The sequence below is a fragment of the Watersipora subatra genome, chromosome 1, assembly GCF_963576615.1.
Source record: "Watersipora subatra chromosome 1, tzWatSuba1.1, whole genome shotgun sequence".
Lineage (NCBI taxonomy): Eukaryota > Metazoa > Bryozoa > Gymnolaemata > Cheilostomatida > Watersiporidae > Watersipora > Watersipora subatra.
This window is the reverse complement of record NC_088708.1, coordinates 12,289,616-12,315,747: the sequence shown is the minus strand read 5'-3', so window position 1 is coordinate 12,315,747 and position 26,132 is coordinate 12,289,616. Positions and strand designations below refer to the sequence as shown.

At 37.6% G+C, this 26,132-nt stretch overlaps 1 protein-coding gene across 4 annotated transcripts in view; it reads left to right on the top strand.

Annotated features, from left to right (window-relative positions):
* The window catches only part of LOC137406998 (homologous recombination OB-fold protein-like), a 56,362-nt gene extending 30,230 nt beyond the window's left edge, over window positions 1-26,132 (top strand). For 3 of the 4 annotated variants that reach the window (XM_068093616.1, XM_068093610.1, XM_068093606.1), the window contains exons 2-9: window positions 19,766-19,990; window positions 20,102-20,244; window positions 20,551-20,616; window positions 22,431-22,559; window positions 24,109-24,217; window positions 24,403-24,488; window positions 24,705-25,185; window positions 25,640-26,132. In XM_068093616.1, the coding sequence (XP_067949717.1) occupies window positions 19,810-19,990; window positions 20,102-20,244; window positions 20,551-20,616; window positions 22,431-22,559; window positions 24,109-24,217; window positions 24,403-24,488; window positions 24,705-25,185; window positions 25,640-25,671 (1,227 nt within the window). In that variant the 5' untranslated portion in view covers window positions 19,766-19,809 and the 3' untranslated portion in view covers window positions 25,672-26,132. Of the gene's footprint in view, window positions 1-17,525; window positions 17,650-19,765; window positions 19,991-20,101; window positions 20,245-20,550; window positions 20,617-22,430; window positions 22,560-24,108; window positions 24,218-24,402; window positions 24,489-24,704; window positions 25,186-25,639 lie in introns of those variants that run through there. The other variant, XM_068093602.1, reaches the window with a different exon arrangement.

Below are 26,132 nucleotides of genomic sequence, written 5' to 3'. Positions count from 1 at the left end.
GAAATAATTTTTGAATGTTCCAACACGATTTGATGGAAGTCCACTGTCATCATCATCGTTATCGTCATCATGTATCAGTAGTGGCACAGTGGCATAATAAGCACCACTCCTTTGCCTTGAGCTTGTGATAAGGCATGTCCATATACGATTCTTCCGCCTATCTGGATGGTTCTGCATAAAACACATGAGAAGATTGAGACTACTAAATGACGGAATAATATCATTAAACACACTCTGACCAACAATCTTAGTACCAGCCATCACCGAAAATTAATCTCAGTGAAGCTATTGAAAACCATTAGCAGTTATATTATAGTAGTGAGTGTAATAATAATAATATTATTTAAATAAATAAATAGTAGTAGACTAGACTGGTACGTATGTTGATAGCAGTCTGACACGCAAACGTACACCAAAAAGTTTCTTGTGTACACAAAACAATAACTAATAACTAGTACTACTACTGTTACTACCAACAAACAACAACAACAAAATAAATATTATATCAAACAAACCTGTTCTTCCTCCATCCTACAGGCTGTCAGAGCTGCCGCAGCCGATCCTACCATCAATAAAATCTCATCGTCATCGGAAGACTCCATTCGGCATACAGTAGTTGCTTCTAGCGGTAGTAGTAGTAGGAGCAGCAGTAGTAGTGTAGTACTACCCTAGGACACTTAAGTATTCGCGGCATCTAACTTTCGCGTTTTCGCGGAGTCATCATCACGCGAAAAATTCATGCGCGAAACTAAACTATCATAACGAACTAGCGAAAATTCGAAATTAAATAGCTATGTTCTACACAGGCCTGTATTCACTGGTTGCAAGTTGGGGGGCTAATGTTAGACGACTAGTTATGAACATCTGGGGTGTGGAGAAGGAGGGGGGGGTGCTGTAAGCTCCCAACAGGTTTCTCTTATGTAGGGCCTCAGCCGGGCCTCTCACGTGAAGTTTTAAAAAATTTTATTGGCAAGTATCAACATTTTTCTATTTTTTGAGATTTGCTTTGTTTTAGCTGATGTGACTGACAAAACGTTTTAAAATTAAAACAGGCAAAACTTGTATGCAGTTAAAAAGCTCAGAAAGAAGACATATTTTTCTTTTAAGCGTTTTAACAAAGATCATTTTTGCCGATTTTATTTCAAGTTCATTAAGTAGGATATGGGCAAGCAGATGTTTGCTAAAACTTGATATTTTGCAAACCTTTATAAAAGTCGTTAACAAGAATATTTTGCCGCTGATGAAGATAATAATGACGCCTAAGAACTACTAAAAGTTGATGTTTGTATCTATGGCTTCGAATAAAGTGATATTCTACAGCGATAAAAACCTTTCTATAGCCGTTGGACTATGAAATTCCTAAAAAGTTGGGGCGTCTTAGCCGGCCAGCTGTCCAAGGGAATACGGCCCTGTAGTTCATTGATATCCACAACAAAATCGTGATATTAGAAATGCAGATAATTTTGTGTGTGATTGAGCTCATTGGGAAATTTCTAGTAAATTCGTTAATACACCGAATGAGCAGCATGGCAAAGCAAATTAAGATAACAAGTTTTTTTTGGAAAAGCCAAGACAAACGAAGACGATGATGATATCAGTTTAGTCACCGAATTTGTAACTGATGAGGATGAAAGTCTGGTAGGTGAAGTCATACAATTAAATAATACTTATTGTAGTGATGAATTTTACTGCCAACCAAAAACGATAACAACCCTCACCAGGTCCAACCATGTTATACAGTTCTGGTTGTGATGTTGGTTTTTATCTATTTTCTTTTTTATGAGACATGTACTGTATTTGATTTTTTTTAAATTTGAAATATTGTGAACTCAAAACGTGCCATGGCCATCGCTTGCTATAAATACTTGAGATCTAATATTGGTACCATATCGGTCACGACGAAAAGGACCGAGACGTCATTGATAGTCCAAGAAACAAATGGCAGCAAGCGATCACGTTGAATTATCGATTTCTGCCATACATTTATACCTGCGGGTTACAAATACAAACTAGTCGCAAATATAAAAACTTTTTACTAGAGGACCGGACCTGAGGAATCTAATTTGTTTGTTCCACTGTATTTATTTTCACATCACTATATTTTCGCACTCATCAGAGCTGCGAAATTAAGTTGCAGCGAAATTTTACTCTGTGTGCTACTCACGAAACTAAATACTAGCGAAATATAAGTGTCCTAGGGTAGTATAGAATTTTCCACATCAAGCGCGTTGATTTTTATGTGTCCTCGTCTTCGCGTGGTCGAGTGAAGGTCAGAACGGTGAAGCGCTGTGATTGGCTGTTGGTACCGACAAAAATAGTTCGATCGTTGCAATGTAAAGGAGTCGGTGTCGGGGAGTCGATGTCGGCACCGATACGTGAAATGTCTGAGTCGGGGTATTGGCACTTGATCGCAGTCGGTGTCGGCCAGTGTAAACGCACTTTTAGAGTTTACTATTTTCATCCTTTCGTTCATTTTAAACGTTTATAGTAATTATTATCACAGCGTTTTATATGATGGCATTGTTTGTCCCATACAGAAATGATTAATAACTTGATTAATAACTAATTAGTAATTAAATATCAAAAAGAAAAAATATAAAAATTTATATTATATTAAAATAAATTACAGTATATGAAAAATAGAAAACAGGTGTATTGGACAGTTAAATTTATCACTTTGTGTATGCTACTAGCTTATAGGCAGATTAAGTTATTTACAGTAGGCTTCTCTATTTTGAACAATCCCGGAGTGCAGTGAGTCAACCCCAACGATTGATTTAATTCAATTGACTTCGACAACAAAATTAAACAAAAACAGAAATGACGACAAACAACATACCTGGTTGTCAAATACCCATGGTGGTAAAGGTAATGAAATCACATCGATTAAATTGTGACCTGCAGTGATGTGGCCCTAGGACTATATGTAGATTGCACTCTTGCGAGATCACTCAATGCTTGAAATTAATTAGCCTCAGTCGTGCCCCTCAACATCACTATAAAAAGAGAGGGCTAATGCATAATATCAGGAAAATATAGTATGATGCTTGGAATCTGAGTAATTTATCGTAAAAATAATCTGTACATGGAAAGCTAATGACACTGATTCCTTTGTCATATTCATTGGTTCTCTTGGGTTGTCCTACCTTCGCCTGCCACTAGCGTCATTATCGTAGTTGATAAATATAAGCGGTAAGCGATAAAATAAGCGGTAAGAGCACACAACACTGAATATGAAACTTGTGACGTCACAGTTTGCGAGCAAATACCATTACACATTTCTGCGGTAGAGCTCTGGGGAAATCCAATAAACACCAACCCATGTCTGTCTTACCATGTCAAACGATGGCTCATTTGAAAGCCAAAATAGTGAAGAACCTGAATAAGCTGAAACAGTACTTATGTAATTGAAGTGCTTTAAGTTTTCAAATAATTTTTTACTTCTGACAATCTTTTGTCATTTCTCAAGTAGTTGTTTGCTTGAAATTCTATATAATTTTGAAGCTGCATTCACCCCAGATTTTCATCAGATCATCTAAATTTGCAAACAGATTTTGTGGTCTGTCTCTGAATGATTTCAATGGAATGAGTAGTCAATGAGCAACTTAAGAGTAATCACTGGGGATAGCTAACAGCAAAGCTGTATTTGACTTCCTCTGGTTGAAGTTATAAGCTTTAGAAGCAGACCAGGACAGATGGTCTGTAGAGTCAGCCTAAAAGAATTTCAACAAAATTTTAAACAACCTCAAGTTTTCAAATCATTTTTTTAATAATTCTGATTGCCTTTGGTCATTTCTCAAGTACTTGTCTGCTTGAAATTCTATATCATTTCGACGCTGCATTCACCCCAGATTTGCATCAGATCATCTAAATTTGCAAACAGTTTTTGTGGTCTGTCTCTAAATGATTTTGTGGGAGCTATCGGTTTGATTTTTCCTGTTCATACCAAAACAATTTTTAAACTGAGAGTATGCGATGTTGCCAGTTTTATTTGCAGTTCTAGCTACCTTCAGCTGATATATTTTGAGTGATCCAAGCTTTAGATTTTCTTGACTGTGTCCTATGAAGTTTCCCTTAGGCATTTTTAGCAAGTGTACCCATTATTTTTCACTGCCCATTTCATCACTTATAATGGATAACTATAGGGGGCCAACTTTTTGCTAACAGTATCTGCTTCAATTATTGTTACATAAATGCGCTCACCAAATATTTCACAAGGGAAAAGCTGCGTCTGCAGTTCGTCACATGCTTATATAGCTCCGTAGCTGTCCACATAGTCGACTCCTGTAGATCCACGTATTTGCGGAGCGACCTCTCAATGCCAGGCTGGCATGCGTAACCTAAGGTCCTACAAGACGACCGGGCATGGGGCTGATGCGCGCATACACAACATGCCCTTTTTTTTCAAATTATTTGAGCAGGCGTCACTCCAAACACAACCACCAAGCGCAAAATCTGAACATCTTCAAGGAAGGGAAATTGTAAATAATAGGAACGTACCATTTATTTATGAAGGCTCCTTCGACATGTATCGAAACCATTCTTTACACATAAACCGGTTCTCCTGCTTAAAGAATAGAGAAAGCATAATATTATTATGCTTTATTATTTATCTTGAGGCGTTGACTGATGTTCTAAAAAAGAATCAAGGAGATTGACCAACCAGAAACTGAGATATAGCCAGCCAAACACAGGTCTACCAAAAAACATAAGTGTTTTGGTAATCATCAATATATGACGTATGAAATCGACTTGTGTGCCATTGGTCAATTAAGCCAACTAATGCGCTCTCCAATAACAATCACGGCGTTTTAATTAGTTTAATCCCTGGAAGTATAGAACAATCAAATTGGGCCTAACTATCATTGCTCTGAATTCCGAACCAGTCCCTCTGACGTGTAGATTAGTTTTAGAATAAAATAATTACACGCATCTATTATTTCGCAACATTCTGCTATCACTTTCTACAAATTATATTAGTTACATCATTTATTCTATACGCAGTTATATTATTATTTTGTATAATATGCATTATGATTAGTATATTAATCATAAAAAATAATCATAAATAAGATAATAGATCAATAGAAAAATCAAATCAAAAGCTATCGTTTTCTTTTCTTACAGCAAGAGCAGCACGGTAAAGCTATTCTTTTTAAGATTATGGCTGTGGTGAACTTACAGTCTGTTAATAGTGACGATAATCATGAAAATCAACTGAATGCTGCAGTAGATACCCAGTAGAAAAATGATGATTGAACAAAAATTCACATTCTTATTCTAAACGAACTGCAATCGTGGATGTCGCATATAGACTATACACGCGCCGTTCGTTGAACAGAGGATCTTCGGAGCATATCCGTCAAGATCGAGTTAAAATTTGAAGCACAATAGTCAAAATCTGCTCTTCTGCTTTGAAAAATCACGGCGAGGGGTTGTGGGCAAATGCCTTTACCACACAATGTTTGCTTGATTTTCCTGAGAAACCAGAGCTAGTCTGTAAATTATTTACTATTGCGAGAAGCGTTTCACATTTCGTAGCCAAAACAATCATTATACGTAACGGCGGTAAGGGTGCGCAACTCCGGCACATTAACATTAAGTCGATTTTATACGTCACAGTTTTCGGGATTTTCGAAGGGTTTTCCTCTGATTCTTTATTAGGTAGACCTGTGTTTGGCTGGCTATATCTCAGCTTCTAGTGGGTCAATCTCCTTGATTCTTTTTTTAGAACATCAGTCAACACCTCAAGATAACTAATAAAGCATAATAATATTGTGCTTTCTCTATTTTTTAAGGAATCTTCTCCGAGGCTGACATCGTCCATCAGGTCTTTATTGGTGACCTTACAGAAACTCATCATCACCTGAAGGAGTTCATAAGTTCAGGAGTTAACCTCTTCTACCAACATTAGTGTCCATGCTCGTATCTCTCTGTTTTTCATCACCCGTAGTGTCACTACTGCCACTGCTACAACCTGTCAAATTAGTCTCGCCGAAGCTTAGCCCCTTAGGCAGTGCGTTAAGCAAGGCCTCCATACTCTCACTAGTGTAAAAGTATGGAGTTCTCTGGAGTTCACAGGGACTGTGAACTGGCACTATGTCCAGTTCACTACCACTGGCAGCCACAGGTATTTCCTGATCCTTCTGCGCAGTGTCCACCTTCGTCTCAATCACTTCTATCTCCTTAGCCTCAACTTCTTCGAACCAATCCTGAGGTACACTAATGTCTGAATCATTGGTTTCATCGGCCTCACAGATGTTGCCGCCAGTGCCACTCAGTCTTACTGCCTCCGAGAACCTCGGTTGCAGCAGCTATACTAGTTGGCGCTTGACGCTTGCCCGTGTTGCCACTTGTGCCCGTCGGTTTGCCTCTAGTGCCCTTTGCTCCGACACCTTCTGGGTAAACTTATGCAAGCTAGCCAAGGCATCGTGCATCTGACAATCTGCCGCACCCTGTCATTGAATGTCGTCTTCCTAGAGCTTACCTATAGCTCTGTCGTAAGCAGCTTGGACCTTCTTTTTTCCTTTTTCAAGTTTCATTCCCTCTTATTTATGTTGTTATGACGATTTATTGTTTCATCTGGTTGCAGCACTTGTAAGTTTGTGATTTTCACTAATCAAAGAGGAATGTGAGGACATTGTTTTTGAATAGTTTTGTTCCTAGTGTATCATTGAGTAAGATTACATGTATGCTACAGGTTAAAAGGAAATTTTGGCAAGGAAAACTATTAAATCTTAAATTTAATCTTTAACTCAACAGTTGCATACTGCAAATTTAACATGTCTTAAAGCAGTCACATGGAAAGTTAAAAATAAAATAATTTACTATTCTCCTTCCACAATTTTGGGGAGAATATAATCACAATAAAACTTAGTTATTTGTGGGATGTTTGCAGACCATCAAATCACCTTGGACTTGATCCCAGTACACATGGTCTTTCCTCAAGGTATAACCCTGCCCACTTTCAATTTTTTCAAGGCAGAATGATGTTGAATTCAAAGCTTCTGCTATTGTTAGGTTTCGTTCAGTATGTAGACACTTTGCCTCCAGGACAGTTTTGTCCTCGACAATGCCATCAGGTTAAGCACCAAAAATCTCAGATGAATCAAACTCGATACCAGTATCCTTAACAATTTTCCCTGCTTTTAAGGTGAACGCTGTAATGGCTTCTTTTTCATCGTTAACTCAACACTGGACTGCTTTGACTCTTGATAAATCATACTCCCAACTAGACGTTTTACTAGTGAAGGAGTGACTCTTAGCTTTGAGGACAGAGCCAAAGTTACTGGCAGTAATTCGACCCCTTCTGGCCAAATGCCAAACAGGGTTCTCTCTTTGGCCCACAGTTAACTGGCTAATCCTTGCAATTTTATGTACATCTAGTTTGGAACGGCGAATCAATCAATCCAGCTGTTCTTGACTCCCTTTTGCTCGAAGAAACTCGGCAGAGAAAATAATTTCTTTTATGGAAGGCATGGGCAGTTTAGTAGCAGCAGGTGGCTCAGGGCTGAGCAGCCAGCAGAGTCATGTAAACTTTCCATATTATTTTTAATCATACAGTGCGGAACAATCGGCTTGCGTAGGGTTCTTTGACAAAGCATAGTATCTTTTTGTTCGAGGAAATAGCTTTGAAACCACTTGATTTGACAGCGTAGTTTCGACCCTCCTTTTTCTCCACTGGCATTCGACATCTGTTCGGCTAAGATTGTGTATTTCAGTGATAAAAAGTGCAGCTGCATGGCTACATTTGAAGGCTCTTCTCGGACATTCGTATTTGGTCGATTTTATCTCTTGTTAGTCATCCAAGTAAATCTGCAAATTTTAATATTAAAGGCATAAAAGATCAATTACAATAGATCATCAGAAAGATGTTTGAATTGGCTAAACTCGCACTGTTATTGGTAATTTTGTGAACAAACCAAAAGATCTGCAAAATTCTTTGTTTATTTTCCATCTACAAATATTGTGTCTGTTGAGAACATCGAGAAATTCCTGCCTAGACCAGCTGAACTGAATACAACGACATTTTCGGATCAAAACAACACAGTATGTTTCCTTAGTTGATAAATCGTTACGTTAACTCACCGTGACTTTATAAAAGTTCTTTTTTATACTTGCGTGGACTTCTTGTAAAACTCCTTGCTGGTAATTAAATGCTTTCACATGATCTGAGTGAAAGTTATTTTCTCCTTTTTTAATCGACTTTTTTTTGTCTGAGAAGAAAAAAAGCAGCGATGCGATAGATAGCGTGGCCATTTTGATCGAAATGCGAGTTTGTTTAGAACTGAGTTTTTCAGAGCCATTGCAATGTGACGTAATCGCTTAAGGACTCTATTGGCTTAAGCCCAGTTAGAATTGAAAGAATAGTGACAGTTTTGTTGTCATACCAGCTACCAGTTTTGTTGTCATACCAGCAGGTATGTTGCTGAAATGCTCAACACCCTTGTCATAGCTACCACGGCTTGGTCTTTTTACCACTTTCATCCTTGAGTTTAAAATCCTCAAACAGTACCTGTATAGAAAGTGTTATTCGTTTTAGCTTTGTTACTTACTGGTAGACCAGTGCATAAATTGTCGGCACCATATATCTTATACCGACATTGTTGAGGGAGCGTGGCTGAGTTTGAGAACAGTATCTGTTCTTTGGTTTAGCTCGGCCCTTTGGCCATTGCCTCCTGTGTAAACATCAAAATTTTAAAGAAAGCCACCCCTGCCAGAATGGGCCCAAATTTTAAAGCCTTATCTGTGAGGTTTATTATGTATGTACTGTCATAGAGAGTTTGTTTGCTCTCTGTAAGATACCACCATTTTATTTATAGAATTGTGCTCTTCGGGTGTAACGGTAAAATATCTTTCATGCTCAGCATTTTACTGAGGTCTGACTTTCCACAATTTTTCCTTTGGTCTACTCTTCGGTAAGTTTCATTGTCAACAAAATGCATATTTCGTAGCAATGCCTAAAATTATTCTGTATCATGACGGAACTCACCGCTTCATATCAAGTGTTGTGTTCTCAATATTGCCGGATGCCACTCATTTGAATCAATCCCATGCGGTAGTACATTCTGATGATTTGTTCTATCTCTTTATTACCTGCGTTGAGTGATTCTTCAAGTGTGTCAAGTCCATTTTATCTACTGAGATTGGGCTGGTTGAGTGACAGTAGGTTGGCAAAAGTTCAATCAGATTCATTAGAATCATCGCTGTCACTTTCTTCCATGTGAAAGAAAGTATAATATGTATAAACTATCGGATTTAAAGGCTATACAAAGTTATGTATCACAGATTGTTTGCTTGCTAGCATATTATTAAATGAAGTTGGTTGATTTTTTTCCATGGCAAGTAAGATCGAAGACCTCATTCACAATATATGCAGTGAACACAAATCTCTTTCAGTCGGTCAACTACTGTAAATTAGCTTAACAGACAAGTGTTATAGACATTACCTGCACACTTTGGAGAGATGCCCAGTATTCATTAGCATCAGTATCGTTTTCTAAGATGACATTAGCATCACCCTTATCACAGTTTATTATGTCCATTATACTTGTCACCTGCATTCTGCCATTACTGGCTCTTTGGCTGCGACCGGTAGTGCTACTAGTTGGTAGGCCGCTATCAGCTGGAATCGTGACTATACATAGTGATAGAAGAGCATACAGAATAGTTTATGAACATAGATGTACATGTATATGAAAGTACAATGACAAATCCTGGCTTTGAAATGAATATAAATTCTTCCATATTACATTAAAACAATGATACTGATACTATAATAGTAGATCAATGAATATATGGTTATAGCCTGTTCAAAAAAATCTTGTTCAGCAATTTGCTTCACTTACATTAGCTTAAAAATCCATAAAATCACATATTAAAAACTAAGAACTACAGAAGTAATAATAGCAAACTATGCAACTAACATGTTCCTCGATGTTGAAGCCCACTGTAACACCTGTGTAATAGCAAGTTTTCACACGACTTTTTTTTTAAATAATTACTCTACAATGCAATAAATCACAACTATTTATAGCAGATGGGTTGGTAGGAATGATGTCCAAATAGCCAGGTAGCACGACACAAGAAGCAAATTGCGAGACGAGACAACATTGACGTCCCATACACATGTAGATTATTACCAAGCACAAGTGCTACAAACTGTCGGTCTGCAGCTCATTATACAATACAATTTTAGAAAGCTGTTTCCTGTGTAGGCAAGGAAAATATCTCGTTTAGGAACAAATAAGTTGCTATACCTTATTGTATTTAAGGCTAGTGTAGTATTAAATTACAAATGGGCGAACATAATATTAAAATATTAGGTGAATGCCCGGCATTGCTCCGGTAATAACATGTCTTTGGACAGAAAATTTGTTTCAATTTAGTATATACAACATTTACCATTCTAACTTTAAAACCTCATATCATGAGAAAAAGCGTTTTTTGTGCAGTTCAAATGAATTAAAAGAAAAAATAACACGACCGTAAAGGTTTTAAAACTTTTTCAAACAACTAACTTTTAAATTTCATATCGTGACACAAGTGTTTTGTTGAAATAATTGGGAGGGAAAAATAAAACCGTGAAGGCGTCCAAATGTAAATGTAAAATCATTAGCCAGTAATGGCCATTGATTTCATTGGCTAAGACATCCCAAGGCTGCCTGGAGGTGCCCCTTTCATCATGTGCTCCTTAGAGTGCACTCAAGGAAAAATGTATGCCAAAGGCAGAGATTGTCCTGCGGCACTAATACCACAGCACATGGTCATAAGTGTGCCCCTTTCTGCAGAAGAAAGCAGGTTGAGCTGCTTCACACTTCGTGATGCCAGCACCTTTCCTAGTTGGTGAACCGTATCAAGACCAGTCTCATCAAGGTTCCAAATCCTGTGGATGGGGATATTAGAAACTTGAAAAATGTTTTCAGTATTGGCGAAGAATGCGCTTACAGCTGTTTTGTTGAAGGCTGCAGCTTTTGATAAACTGGTGCTTTCCGAGACCAATATTTTTGTCTGTATTTTGCTTCGTATATTATAGGAGCATCTGTTCATTTTGGTTGACTGAGCTAGCGTTACTTCATTTGTTTTATAAACGTCCCCTGGGCGAAGCCCAAGTACATTGCTTATTTCATAAATAGCCCCTGGACCAAATCCAGGTACACTACATTCCTTCCTCATTTCACGGAATAGAAAATTTACAAACAAAAGCTCAGTAATAGATATTCATACAACATATAAAATGATAAACTAAGACCTTAACATACATAAATTTGTCCCTAGCAAAATGATTGTATTTGCACATAGTAAAATGATAAAATAATGCTGGTTGGTCACAAAGCAAAATTTAAGATCTACTTCCATTTGTTTATCACTGACTTAATGAACTAATATATTCCCGTATCTCTCTGGTTGTTGATGCCGCCTAGTACAGCTGCGTGCTGGTGCGCGGGCAGCAGAACCCCCAGCCTACAAGCATCAAGATCCCAGCTTACTCTCAATATCAGGTCGATGTGCGTCAGCTGATTTGGGAATTACTTTTATGAATGTGTAGTTTTGTCGCCTGTGCTTTCCTTCTCCAATCATCACTACTACTTCAGAGCTTGGTTTGGCCACAACTGTCTGTTTGGTTGGGCTAAAATTCACATGTAATTTACCATTTTTGCCATTTCTCAGAAGAGCCCCGTTCCCCACATTTACTTCCTTGATAGAAACCCTTTCATCTAAATAATTTTAGTATGTGCATTTGCTAGCGCATCATTGTCGGCATCTGTTTCATAAACTGTAAAAAAATACTCTCAAAAATACTCTCTCAAAAACAATTTAATCATGCTTAAAATTTTTGTTTTTATTTCCCGACCACCGCATAACAAAGTGAATGGCGCAACACCTGTTGCACTCTGTGGGGTTGACCTGTAGGCCATCAAGGAGTTTCTCAGAGCCTTAGCCATGTTCTCACTATTCTCATTAGCTATTTTCAGGGCTTTCAGGATTGTTATGTTCACCCTCTCTACCTCCCCATTCGCTTGCGGCCATAGTGGATTTGTGGAGGCCCATTTTATGTCGAACCCCTTGAGGTACTCTTGAAACTTATGCGAAATAAATTGTGGCTCGTTGTCCGTTCTTAGCATGTCACAAAAACCAAACCTGCAAAACACTGTGTCCAGGAATTCAATTACTTTTTCAGTTTTTGTAGATCTGAGAAAAGCACGCTGAATGTACAATGTGCAATGACTGATTGACATTTCGCAGAGGCCCAAAGATACGTTGCGGTAGATCTGGTTGTGAGACAGTCATGCAATCTAAACACTGTCGGCAATAGTTCCCAGCCTGTTTATCAATACATGGCCACCGTACTTTACTTCTGAGTCGCTGTTTAGTTTTGACAATGCCCCGATGGTCTTGATTTGTTAACTCTATCACATGCTATTTCAAGCTTACAGGAATCACAATACGATTGCTTCTCAACAGCACCTCATTTATCTCACTGAGCTCACTAGCTATAGATCTGAACTAGGTGGAACAACTCCCAAAGCATTACTCCGAAGTGCTTCAATCACATTTTGAATTTCATGGCACTGTTTAGATTTTTCCACCAAATCTTCCCAATTTAAAGCTACTGCAAGTGAATCATGAGCAACATTATTGGCATACCGATCCCCTACGACTGTTGCTATTAGCGGTAAAACGTCTACCTTGTTTACCATTCTGACACAAAGTATCAGCGATATTTTTTTGCCTTTTTGGGACACTACACGAAACGCGAATGACTGCTAAGCCCAGCGTTCTATTTTAGGCACAGGTTTAGATTCTGGATTATTAAATATGAATTGAAGTGGCTTGTGGTCTGTTATCGAATAAATCTCAGTTCCTATAAGGTACATCATGAAATGTTCACAGCGCCAGACCAACAAAAGCGCTTCTCTCTCTGTCTCATTATATCGTCTTTCAGTTTCAGACAGTGATCTATGCTCATAAGAACTAACGTGATCAAAGCCATTTTGTGTTTGTATGAGTACTGCACCTAAACCGAATAGACTGGCATCTGCAACAGGTTTAGTCTCACATTTGGGATCATAATGGGCCAATGTATTACTGTTTGAAGTCATGTTTTTGATTTTCTGAAATGCTTTCTGATGCTCGTTACCCCATCTAAACACTACATTTTTCTGCATAAACATTCTGATAAGTTCAGAATAGTTGCCAAGTTTGGAATGAACTTACCCACAAAGTTTACCAAGCCCATAAAACTTCTGCACTCTTCCGGGCACTTTTCGGTGCCCGGAAGGTAACTACAGTTTCCATTTTTTGTGGGTCAGCTGGCACACCTTTGTCAGAGACAATAAATCCCAGAAACTTTATGGATTTGCAACGAAAGTTACACTTCTTAGTATTCAGCGTTATACCTGGTTCACGGCATCTCTCTAGGAAGGCTTTGAGTTCCCAGTCATCCTGCTCAGGGCTATTAGCGTACAGAATATTGTCACCGGCCACACTTTGAACACCCTCCAAACCGGAAAGAGCCTGCTGAATAATGTACTGAAAGCATTTGGGGCTAGCATTTACATCCATAGTCAAGCGCTTATACCTGTATAGGCCAAACAGGGTGGAGAATGTGGTGATATCCCACGGTTCTTCATCAAACTCTACTTGGTGAAATCCCTGATTCATATCAAACTGAGAAAATATTCCCACCCTCCATATTGACTAGCATCTCCTTTGTAGTAGGAATAGAATGGCATTCACGAATAATTGCTCTATTCGCCTGGCGCATATCGACCTACCCTAGGACACTTATATTTCGCTAGTATTTAGTTTCGTGAGTAGCATACAGAGTAAAATTTCACTGCAACTTAATTTCGCAGCTTTGATGAGTGCGAAAATATAGTGATGTGAAAATAAATGCAGTGGAACAAACATAATAAAATTCCTCAGGTTCAGTTAACCGCAGGCCTGTATTCACTGGTTGCAAGTTATGGGGGCGGTGTAAACCCCCAACAGGTTTTTCTTATGTAGGGCCTCAGCCGGGCCTCACGTGTAGAGTTTTAAAAAAATTTATCGGAAAGTATCAACATTTTTCTATTTTTTGAGATTTGTTTTGTTTTAGGTGATGTGACTGATGAGACACTTTTAAATTAAAATGGGCAAAACTTGACCGCAGTTAGAACGCTCAGAAAAAAGACATCTTTTTCTTTTGAGCGTTTTAACAAAGGTCAATTTTGCCAATTTTATTTTAAGTTCATGCGGAAGTTTCCACGCTTTCGATGGGACATGGCCAAGCGGATGTTTGGTAAAACTTGATATTTTGCAAACCTTTATAAAGGTCGTTAAAGAATAGAGAAAGCATAATATTATTATGCTTTATTATTCATCTTGAGGTGTTGACTGATGTTCTAAAAAAAGAATCAAGGAGATTGACCCACTAGAAGCTGAGATATAGCCAGCCAAACAAAGGTCTACCTAATAAAGAATCAGAGGAAAACCCTTCGAAAATCCCGAAAACTGTGATGTATAAAATCGATGCCACTGCCACTGATGAGGATAATATTGACGCCTAAGAACTACTAAAAGTTGATGTTTGTCTCTATGGCTTCGAATAAAGTGATATTCTACAGCGATAAAAACTGTCTCCATAGCCGTTGGGCAAATAACTTTTCGAATAAATGATGTTGAGGTCGAGTTATCTGAAGCAATTTATCATTGCTTGGGAACGGACCAAACAAATTCGTTCGAGTTAACCTTGTGTTTGAGATGAAATGTTACATTTTATCCGAGGGCGAGTTATCCGAGTTTGAATGTACTTAGCCGCGGAAAGTTCCTAAAAAGTGGGGACGGCTCAGCCGGCCAGCTGCCCCAGGGATTACGGGCCTGGTTCACCGATAAGAAAAAAATTTCAATTTGGGACTAGTTTGTAATTGTGAACCGCAGGTAGAATGGTGTGGGCAAGGTCGATAATGCAATTTGATCGCTTGCTGCCATTTGTTTTTGGACTATCAATGAACAAAGCTATTTAGTTTCGCGTTTTCGCTTGTTCATTATGATAGTTTAGTTTCGCACATGAAATTTTCGCGAGAGGATGACTCCATGAAAATTAGATCAGGCGAATACATAAGTGTCCTAGGGTATATTTTGATTTCGCCGTTGTCCTTCATGACCCACACAAGCGGACTGGTCTAGTGCGACGGGACACCTACAGCGTGCTCTATGACGTCATCAGAGACTCTAGTTTGCATTTCAGTTTATCCTTGAAGGTTGACTCGCAACAAAATTCAAATTACAATTATTTGGTATCATAAGATTCACCATGTCTTACTCTGTTGTGTTGTAGGTGCCACATATGTGTAAATGTGATTACAAGCTCTTAAAAGCTCAAAAGCGAAAAGCCGCCGTAGATTGGAATCTTTTTATTTCTCTGACGTAGTCATAAAATTTGGTTATCATCTTGTCACGTGATGTTCACCCGTGAATTGAAAGGGCAATACAAAGCTCAATATAAAACTTATCGTAGCACTAGTTTATGACAAACACTTCGAGTTTTACTGAAGACCCCATATCAAATGTAGATGCTCGCTACTTTACAGTTTCGGTTTGGTCTAATCGACAAGTCGTAAACTGATCATGTGACCCAATACTTCGCAAATTATTTCTGTATCACTTTTTGTTTATCACAAATGACCACCAGGCTCGTCATGATTATCAGACAATGATATGTACTCCTTCAAGCTAAGGCTAAAAAATTAAACAAATTTTTACGGTAAGTTATAAGATATTACAGCTAAAAGTGACAGCATTAAAATGACGATAAAATAGACGCGTAAAAACAATAGACATGGTTTTACTGAATGCGTGAAGTATATTTGTGAAAATATTTCGGCGAATGAGGTTGCATAAAAGTGTAAACAGAAACCATCTAACACAGCTACATCACATTTGAGCCGTTTTGGAAAGAGAATCCAAACTACGGCGGTCTCGTGTGGCTGCGATTAACTGTTCATTTTTGAGCTTTTAAGAGCTTGTAATCACATTCCCACTTATTTTGCACCTACAACACAACAGAGTAAGACATGGTGAATCTTTTCATATCAAATAACTGTAAAGTGAATTTTGTTGCAAGTCAACCTTTAAGTCCTAAAGGTGTCCTCCGCAGAGGTTGGGCCACCGGCTCCACACTGGAATCAATGTGAAATTTCACCTGGTTACCTTTCAGTTTATCTAGCCCATGGAAGACTTCAGAAAAACAATTGATAACATCATAGGATTTTCCGGGCAAAACATATACACAACATTATCACTATATGACAAAAGTGACAGCCCAACAGCTGTCTCATGGCCCAGTAAGCACTTATCTATGCCATTATACATATAGAAAACAGCAGGTGTCAGTTTACTTCCGCATTTTACAGTGGCCTGAATGAACCCAAAATATCTAGCCTGCTTTTGCTGCCGTAGCCAAACAGATTGTCTTCACCGGTAACAGCTTGAAGCTTTACCTTGCTTTTAAGCTTGTTTTAGTAATCAACACTGATTATGTTGTTGCAAGCTCATGTGTCAACAATAGATGGAGCTAACTCACCCATTATGTTGAGGTCACATCTTGGTATCCTCACCACTATCGGAACAATTGCCTCACCACTGCCACTGTGGATGATTCATTACAAAACTTTGCACCAGCATAATGGTCTTTTGTATGACATATTTTACAAGTGCGTTGTAGTACAGGACAACGTTTATTGTCACTCAGGTGCTCGTCAGTCATGCATCTGTAACATAACTTCATTGGGGCAGAGACAGTTCTAAATTCCCATTCTCGAATTTAGGTTCTCTGGCCGAGTGCCTTTTTCGAACAGCAGCCACTCAGAGGTTTTCTTAGAAGATAGCTACATTGTGTCAATTTTCTCCTCTATCTCTTCAACTTATGCTATCTTCACCAGTTCCTTAAACTGCACTAGTTTGTTAACTTCTAAGGACTTAATAGCCACCCTGGCAGTCTTGCTATTAATCCTGATTCTAAATTGCTCAACTAGGTTTTTCTCTAATTGTCCACCAAACTCACACGTGCGTGCCTGAGCCCTCAAGCGAATGACAAAATCAGATATGGACTATTCCGACTTCAGTTTTATTTTTCGGAACTCGGCCCTCCATCATTTTGTCAGTAATCTGGCCATAGCGAGTTTTCAGAAGCCCTACGAACTCATAATCTCTCTCGCTCAGCCTCTGAGGAGATGTAAAGTTTGACAGCATCACATTATGCCCTTCAGACAGTCCCATTATCAGTATGTGTTTCTGCTTGTTGTTGCCACTGTTGTGTATCACAAAGTAACTCTCCAACCGCTCAATAAACGTTTGCACCTTCCCAGAGAATGACGGAACAGCACTACCAGCAGTAGCCATGGTCAAAAAGTTCACAACAGCTCAGCGAACAAACAGCGTACAGTGTATCACTAGTTAATTGCCACTAAGTTAATAAGTCTAGCACCACGATAATATCCCATCCTCGTCGCCGATTTTATGTCTGTGTTTTGCTTTGTATATTGCAGGAGCATCTGTTCAGTTTGGCTGACTGAGCTAGCCTGACTTCATTTGTTTTATAAAAGAGCCCTGGACGAAGCCCAAGTACAGCGCTTGTTTCATAAACAGCCCCTGGACAAAATCCAGGTACACTACAATCTTCACCTGCTATTTTATTTGTATGCCATGAGGGAGGAAAAGTTGACTTTTCACAATTTTTTGCATAGCTGTTTGAAAGCTTTTTAGTTGCTTTCAAACTAAGGCCTGGAAACCTTTTATTGCTGAAATTTTCAAGTGTTCAGCTAAAGCTTTTTCAACTGAATTGGAAGACACTTTCATCAATAGGAAAATAGAACAAAAAATTGAAATAATAAACACATCACATAGTTGTCAATATAAGAGTGTATAATTAATTTCTAATAATGAACAATAAATATAACAACACAAAGGAGGTGATGATGAGACCTGGACCTATGCAACGGCAAACCGGTCAAGGCAAGGCCCAGTTAGAAGATAGCAGAAAAAATAGACTCTCATTCCAGAAGATCAACTCTTAGACTATTTTTAAGTTCGAAAATAATCCTATGTTTTTTAACATTTATAGGTAGTTGGTTCCATAGCACTGATTCTTGATATGTTGTTTTTCGATGACTGGCAGTGGAGCTAGATGGTGGAATAGGTAAATTTATAAAACTTTGTCTTGTAATTATTACAGGCGCAGTGTTTTAAAGATAATCTTGAAAAGTTAGAAAATTACGTAGCAAAGCACGATATTTATATAACCGAAAAATGTTAAAAAGTTTTAAGGCTTGGAAAAGCTTTTTAGTAGGATGTAGGAAGTCTTTTTTACAAATAATACGAACTAGCCTTTTTTGAAAGAGAAATAAATGATTTAACTTCACAGCTGGAGCATTTCGTGGCTGCAGCATTTCGTAGGCTTTTGTCAGCCATTGCTTCTGCCACTGCTGCCTTGATATTTTCCTTCAGGAAGTCGAGTTTGAGCCTTGTATAGCTTCTCAACATGCGCAGAAACAGATTAGACTCAAAATAAGCTCTCACTAGTCCATTCAGATACTTATTGGCCTTTCAATATTAGCATTAGGCTGGATAAAAAATAAAAACTTTAAACTGAGAAAAAATGAATTCCGAGAGAAAATGACAAGTCTCATTTTACCTCAGTTACCATGTGTCATTTTACCCCGGTAAGTATTCAGATTGAAAATTTAGTCTCGGGAATTTCCCAGTAAAGACTAAACTATGATACTGCAATGGCCACATGCAGGAGATCTAAATCTATCAGCGAAACAAAATATACAGGCAATCCCTACTAAAAGCATATTTTTCAAATATTTTCATTTACCTCCAAGTCTGTATAATTTTAAAACTTGCAAAATGCTGGAGCAACCTGCAGGTCAGAGAAGTGGTCCAAGCCCAGGAAATATTATTAAATTTAAAAAATGGAGATGTTGAAATATTTAGCCCTTGAGTAGTCGTTTTCCCCTTTTGACATTTTTCACCAGTTTTCCCTACATGTGCAATATTTTAAAACTGGTATATATATATATATATTATTGAGCTCATAATAAAATTTAGGAAGGCCCTGTCCTTGATATCTCGAGTGAAAATACTGGTTGCATGAAAATGGGTTGGATGACCATATATAGTCATCCAAACGACCCCGTCGAAGATTTGTGGACCATTTTATCAACTATTTATTGTCATCCCCTCATTTATTTAGGTTAAAGGGGTGTTTACTGTTTATAAATACGATGAAATCCTAATGATCTAGATAGGTTTTTAAGGGAGTGGTTTTGATATTACCATATCAACTCATGGGGAGACTGGGTTTAATCAATAGTGGCTAATCAGCACACATCAATCGCAGCTGCCCTCATCCCACTGTATTTATATTGAACATATGGAGTCTCGAGCAAACATTACTGATTGTTATTTTGATTAGGTTCTCGTATCGGATTATTATATTTTTAGAGATTTTGTTAATTGCCGTAAATTGATATGCGGTAAATGAATCATAAGTTATATCGCTGTTAAAGTTTGTTTACTAACTCTCTGCTTGTCTGGTATCAAGTAAAACCTTGTTATTCTCTTTGATAAGGTATCTAAAAAAATCAATTTTTGAGGTTTTTAATTGTTGATTTGCAGTATGCTATAATTTTGATGATGTTGTTTTTATTACAGCTTTAGCTTAACATTTTGTAATTTTAGGCAAACACTCTTACTTTAACGTGTTAATTATTTCCAGGCACCAGTCATAGAGCTAAAGCTTATATTCTTCTGCATATCCCAATGTCTATGGACTCTGATGGTTGGGAAAGCGATGAGGACTTTGAAGCCAGCGTACTTGAAATTGAGGCTAAAGAATCGGAAGAATTATTACCTGTAACAACAAGTTCTAGTACCATATTTGACCCGGTGCATATTCCATCATGCAGCACCCCTAGAACTCGTAGTGCAAAGATTCCTGCTGGTAAACAGACATTTAACTACCATAATTTTCCATATTTTGTCGAGTTGTACAGTAAATGTATTGTTCCAGATTTTTACTTTGGTTGTTGATTAGTAAGAGTAAATATTTTAGGGCTCTCGCTGTCTCTCTCGACGATAAGTTGTGCCAACAGTTCCGATGCTCAAGTGGATCTGACTACATTGGCGGAAAGTATTGGCTCATCCACTAAAAAAAAAAGAAAATTTCCTGGACCGGCTGGAGCTTTACCCAAGTTGGTAAGTTTGATGCTAAAGCTTCTTTTAATAAATTCTGGTTTGGATGTTATAATATTATATACATGTGGGGATATTTGCTACAAGAGTAAAATTGATGAAAAATTAAAAATTTCTTGGATGGTATGCCTACTTTGGAAAAGAGCATGTACATGTAAGTTATGCAGATTGTATTCAGTCGAAGTATGTTGGAATTGTTTGCCATACTAGCTTACAAGGTGATTTTAAAATAGTTTTCCGACTCTCATTATCTCACAAGTTTGTTATAGGCAAAAAAGCAGATGCACAAGCCTTCTTTTTTGCTTCCAGAGGAAGAATGTAGATATTCGCACACTAAAAGCAGTTGTTCGGCCACCGGAAGAGGGAGGTGATGAAGTATGTCGATAGTTTCCTTTATTACTATATTTATTACTATATTTATTACTATATTTATTACTATATTATTAGAAATAGAAAAATCTTTCGTTGAAAAAAATTTCTCTTGACAAAAGGGTCTCTTGTAATGTTAGCCTCAGAGGCTTGCGCCTAGAATTAAGTTTTGCAACTATTAACATTGTTAGTGATAAATTTTAATAAAATAAAATACGCAATAAAATTGAAACAGTAGAGGGTATCATCATAAGTATTCTCTATAGAAACAGTAGAGGGTATCATCATAAGTATTCTCTATAGAAACAGTAGAGGGTATCATCATAAGTATTCTCTATAGAAACAGTAGAGGGTATCATCATAAGTATTCTCTATAGAAACATCTCTTATTCTGTTTGTTTTTTCATTCATGCGGTCTCTGTTTCGTCAGCCAGTAGTCACGCTTTTTTCATTGCAGTATTTTAGAATAACACTAGAGAATGTTAGGGTCCCAGTTGCTTGGCTGTTTCTTGTTGTTATTTTGAAAAATTATGCGCAAAGCGATGGGTTAAACGTGGACACATGTTCAGAGGGGGAGTATAGAAGGGAGTGATAAGATATGAAAAAAGTATCAAAATATAAAAATCTCTAATTGAACGCCATAGCGCTTTATTTTTTTAAATATTTTCTCTATAGGGGCGGTCAAATAGAAGTGGTGGTCAATAGAGGTGCCGGTCAAGTAGAGGTGTTCAAATAGATGTGGTGTTCAAATAGATGTGGTGTTCAAATATAGTCTGATGTATTTTTCAAAAAGCGCGTCAGAATGTTGGAAAGATAAATTTAACCCTTTTATGGGCAAAGTGAATGTCGCTTATATTTTGCACTCTCCTCGCAGAGTGACAGTAACTCTTTTAGATACAAGAAATCTGCTAATTTACCTCCAACTTGTCATAGATCTTTAAATAAATATGCATTGGAAGCCGAGAAATATCTCCACCAGTTAATATCTATTGCATGCAATTAACCTGCGATGAAATATAGGCTGTGTTTTGCTTTGCAATTTGTTGGAGCTTTCAATTTTTTGTTTCAATCTAAATTTGAAGGCATGTATTAATTTTATAGCTGTATTTAAACAAAAATATTTACAGCGTTTGCTTGGCCAGTGGCATTCTGATTGTTGATTTCGTGTGGAACCATTTCATTTTCTTCTAGTAATTCAATACCCTCCTCGGTGTCTTTTGACCTCTAATCTTTTTCTGCACTGCTGAACTAGTTGATATTAGCGTTCAAACAATTCTTTTAACACAGCCAAACTTTTATGCGTTGTATTTTGCTCAAATAATGATAATGTTTTAACCCCATGGGCGCTAAGCACAATTTTTAGCCTAAAACTAGTTGTTCATCTACCATCTAACCATAAACTATCGTAAATGTAAACCGTTTTTCACATACGTTGAAGTATCAAGGCTGCGTTAAACAAGAAACTACTATTAGCCTGATACAGTTTTTAATTTTTTCTATGGTGTTGGTTTCAAAGTTTTAACGAAAAAACTGAAAAACTTTAGAATTGGAAAACAGACTTCGATACGAACAGAAACAACGAAAGAATTAGTTTTTATTGATGTAACCGAGTCATTATTAATGCGATTTTGCGGACACTTTTCTATCGATCACTTGCTATTATGAGTGTGTAAAGATCAAAGAATGTCAAAGTGGCTGTCAAATAGATGGGCATCAAGTTCTAGGTTTTACAGTAGTTGACTTCTGAGCTCCTGTAGTAAACCTGTGTGGCCATACACTAGGTCAAAGAGTTGATGGCTATTTATGCTTCATACATGCAGGTGGTTGTAAGCCAGTCGAGTCAGCCCCTCAGCGTTACCTCGTATCCTTCGTGGAGCCAGTTGGTGGATGAGCTTGAGCTGACCAAAAAACACCTACTTCAGTATAGCATCTCCAATGCACTCGCCAGTGTTAGTGTTCCTTCTACCTGTTTTCAATTTTAACTCCTTCATCGGCATTCTTTAGAATAGATGAGTTGTGCTCTCTTTTTTAGTGACCGCAGGACCGAGACCATCTGGTGTGTTACCACCAGTTTATAATCAACGGCTGTGGGAATAGAATTGCAAGCTTAATCTATCCGCCTGTAGAACTGTTATAGTCTGTCAATGTCTGCCGTTGGTGTTAAATATGGCCTCATTGCTTACTTTCTGTTGCTCAGTGAATTCATGAACAGACTTGAAGAAATACAGTATCAATGTTAACAGGAGGTGTTAGTAATAGAATTAAAAATAATCACGGTGTTTTTATAATTGTATCGGTGTGGTGCTGTCAGATGTCCTCCCGTAGATAGTTTTGGATATAGGCTGATTTTTTTTTAGCGTTAAGTGTCTCTTAAAAAGAAAACATTGTTATATTTTCACCTCTCACTATAAATTTCAAGTTTGAGGGGGAAGCGATTAAACTGTCGAGCAGACAACTGATTTTAAACAGATTGATGATGTGAGGATCTGGTGATTGACAGGAGTCCATGACTAGTCCTGGAGATAACTCGGCCTAGTCCAGTCACCCATTATTAGTTCACTCGTTCCAAAGTTTCAATGATGAGACAACTACTAGACTATATCTTAAAGTTGAGAAACTGTCAAAAACGAAACTATCAAAAATATCTAAGAAACTGAGAAAATGTCAGAAGTCCTAGAATGTATTACTAACACAAAATATTAATATAACGATATCTGATAGTGAAAAATGATAATATAGATTTTTTATTTGCGTTAACACATATAAATGCAAATACTTCAATCAAATATAAAATGCTGTGTCTGTATGATCAATGTCAAAATCTTGGATTTTAAACATTGCAATTGGTCCTTCATGTTAAATTTGCTCAATGTTCAATATTTTGTTATATGATGCTCTTTTTGTATTGTTTATTAAATTATTAATGACTAGCCTCTAAAATACTTTACAAAAACTTATAAAATAAATTTATTATACAGACTTGTTATTGTTTTTTATTGGCAAGAAACATATAATATTTATATTACACATTATTTATTACTTTTGCAACGCAAATCGTATAAGCTATACTGTAATGCTTGTGATGACTTTCATGGAGCTGAGGCAAGTTGACTAGTTTGTAGAGAGTGGACTGAGGCTAAACCGAGGCTGGGCTGAGTTGTCGTGGGGCAATTTGCTCTCGGGTGACTGGACTAGTACCAAATGACAAGTTTCTTGTTACTAAATGGAAATGCACTCCCCTCAGTTATGCTTGCTCATGCCTTTAAATTAGTTAATTATCCTTTTGTCTAGAGCATCTGGTAATCTCAATACATATGAAATTGATGTGAACTGGCAGCTTATTGACCGATTGAAATTCCATTGCGCTTCATACTGGCATTTGCAGGTCAATGACTCTGTCTAGTTAAGCTTGCTCTTAAAAAAATGTGGTTGCATAGTATAGAATGGCTACCTGTGAAACTTGTGCAAATGCGGGCAACAGATATATTTATGCTGCAGGCGTGTAAGAGGCAGCTGCCTGATGGAAAGGTGCCTCTGCTTTTAGCTGTTATTATCTCCATTAACAAGAGTCTCCCTGATGCCACTGTGTCTCTTAAAGACCTTACCGGTAGGTGGCTGTTCACATGATAGTTATGCCTCCTCATCTCAGCTTGATTCTGTATCATTTTCTACCTTTGTTCTTTATGAGGTTATATTTATGTTCATAGAATGTACTAAACTGACTACTCAAGATGTTCTAATCAACCCAACAATAGACAATTCTTGCTTATGAAAAGGTTGATCTCTCGTTAGGTACGATCAATGGAGTGATTCATAGAATGCTCATCAAAGAGCACAGAAATGGATTGAAGGTCGGCTCCTGTCTGCTTTTAAAGCAGGTAATCACTAAATTCTTATGAGTAACCTGTCCTTGAGCTTGTGATAGTTCATAGAATAGGTGATAAGCCAGAGTTCATCAAATATTTAAAACCGTTATATAGCTTTGAGCCCATGTGAAGCACACGCATGCAATCTTACACCAACTCTTCCCGAATCGTTCACTAACTGCTGTCGTTGTATTTTAAAATGACTGCAGGTTTCATCGACTATTGCAGGTAGCTGTATTTAGTCCTTCTCGCCGAAGACAATATTTGAACATCACTCCAAACAATTTGCTACACATCTGCTATGAGCAGGGCTCATCCTCACAAGTACGGAGTGTCTCAGTGACTAAGTCGACAATACCCTTAGAGACTTTACTATCACAGCCAATTTTTGGCAGCCCTTCCAATCTCAGTGGTCTAAGTCTCAACACAACTGAACCCACTCGTAATAGGAACAGCAAGTTACTCAATACAATAAGTAGTGACCGTAGCCTGAGGCCGTCAGATAAAACTAATGGGAGTGTGGAAAAGGGGGCTATTTTACCTTTTGCTAGCTCCTCTTCCACAGGCATTCACACAAGTGTCAGTGATTTGCCCACTAAGGAAAATAATGCATCATCTCTCAGTCCACATTCAAAAACACTGACCAACCCATTTGCTAGTACATCTACAGTTACAGAGCAAGACATCAATCTAAAGCTATTTGATGATGGTAAGTTGTGTCTTCTATAGGTTATTGCCTTCTCTTGTCTTCTACTAATTATTGCCTTCTCTTGTCTTTTACAGGTTATTCTTTTCTCTTGTCTTTCATTGGTTGCCTTCTCTTGTCTTTTACAGGTTATTCTTTTCTCTTGTCTTTCATTGGTTGCCTTCTCTTGTCTTTTACATGTCATTGCTTCCATTTGCCTGCTACTAGTTATTTCTTCCCTTTTCTATCAATAGTAGTTTTTGTCTTATTGTGTCCATTGAAGCTCTTTTAGTTAGTAAATGTTGTAAACTTATGAATATTGTTAGAATAGTGACACAAGCTCACCTATGGCAGCCTTGCTAGTCACTATGTTAATGCCAGTTCCGCATTCCGTTGCATGCAATTGTTCTGAGCACACATTTGATATTTTACGCTGCTATATGCTGTGCACATTATTTGATTTTTGCTTATCTCACAGATGATCTGGATGACCTCGACTTAGACTTTTAATAGCCAGGCAGGAGATGAACACTCCCTTAGGCCGATGTAATCACATCATCAGTCAGCAGGTTTTGCTATTTAAGTTCTACTTCCTTCCAGTTCTGCCGTATGTTTTCTAGTCATCCATTCATATCTGGACCCTATAGCTTTTGTTTATATTTTCTATTGTTTAAGCTTATGACTGGCCCAAGTTATAGATTTTGTACTCATATATTTTTTTTACTCTTCAAATACAAAATATAATATAGTAAGCTGTAAATTTTGTATGTTCTACAAGTTGAACATGAGTGTAGCTGTCTACGATTCATTGTCCAGTGCTTTAACTATATTGACTCAACTAGTTGGAAATGTGTGATGGCAACCATGTATTTTTAGATAAAATTCTTCCTCCCGTGTTCAAGAATTTTCTGCCTTTAAATTCTGGTGTGCGTTTATTTGGTGTTTAAGGCTTATGAATTTGGAATAAGTTC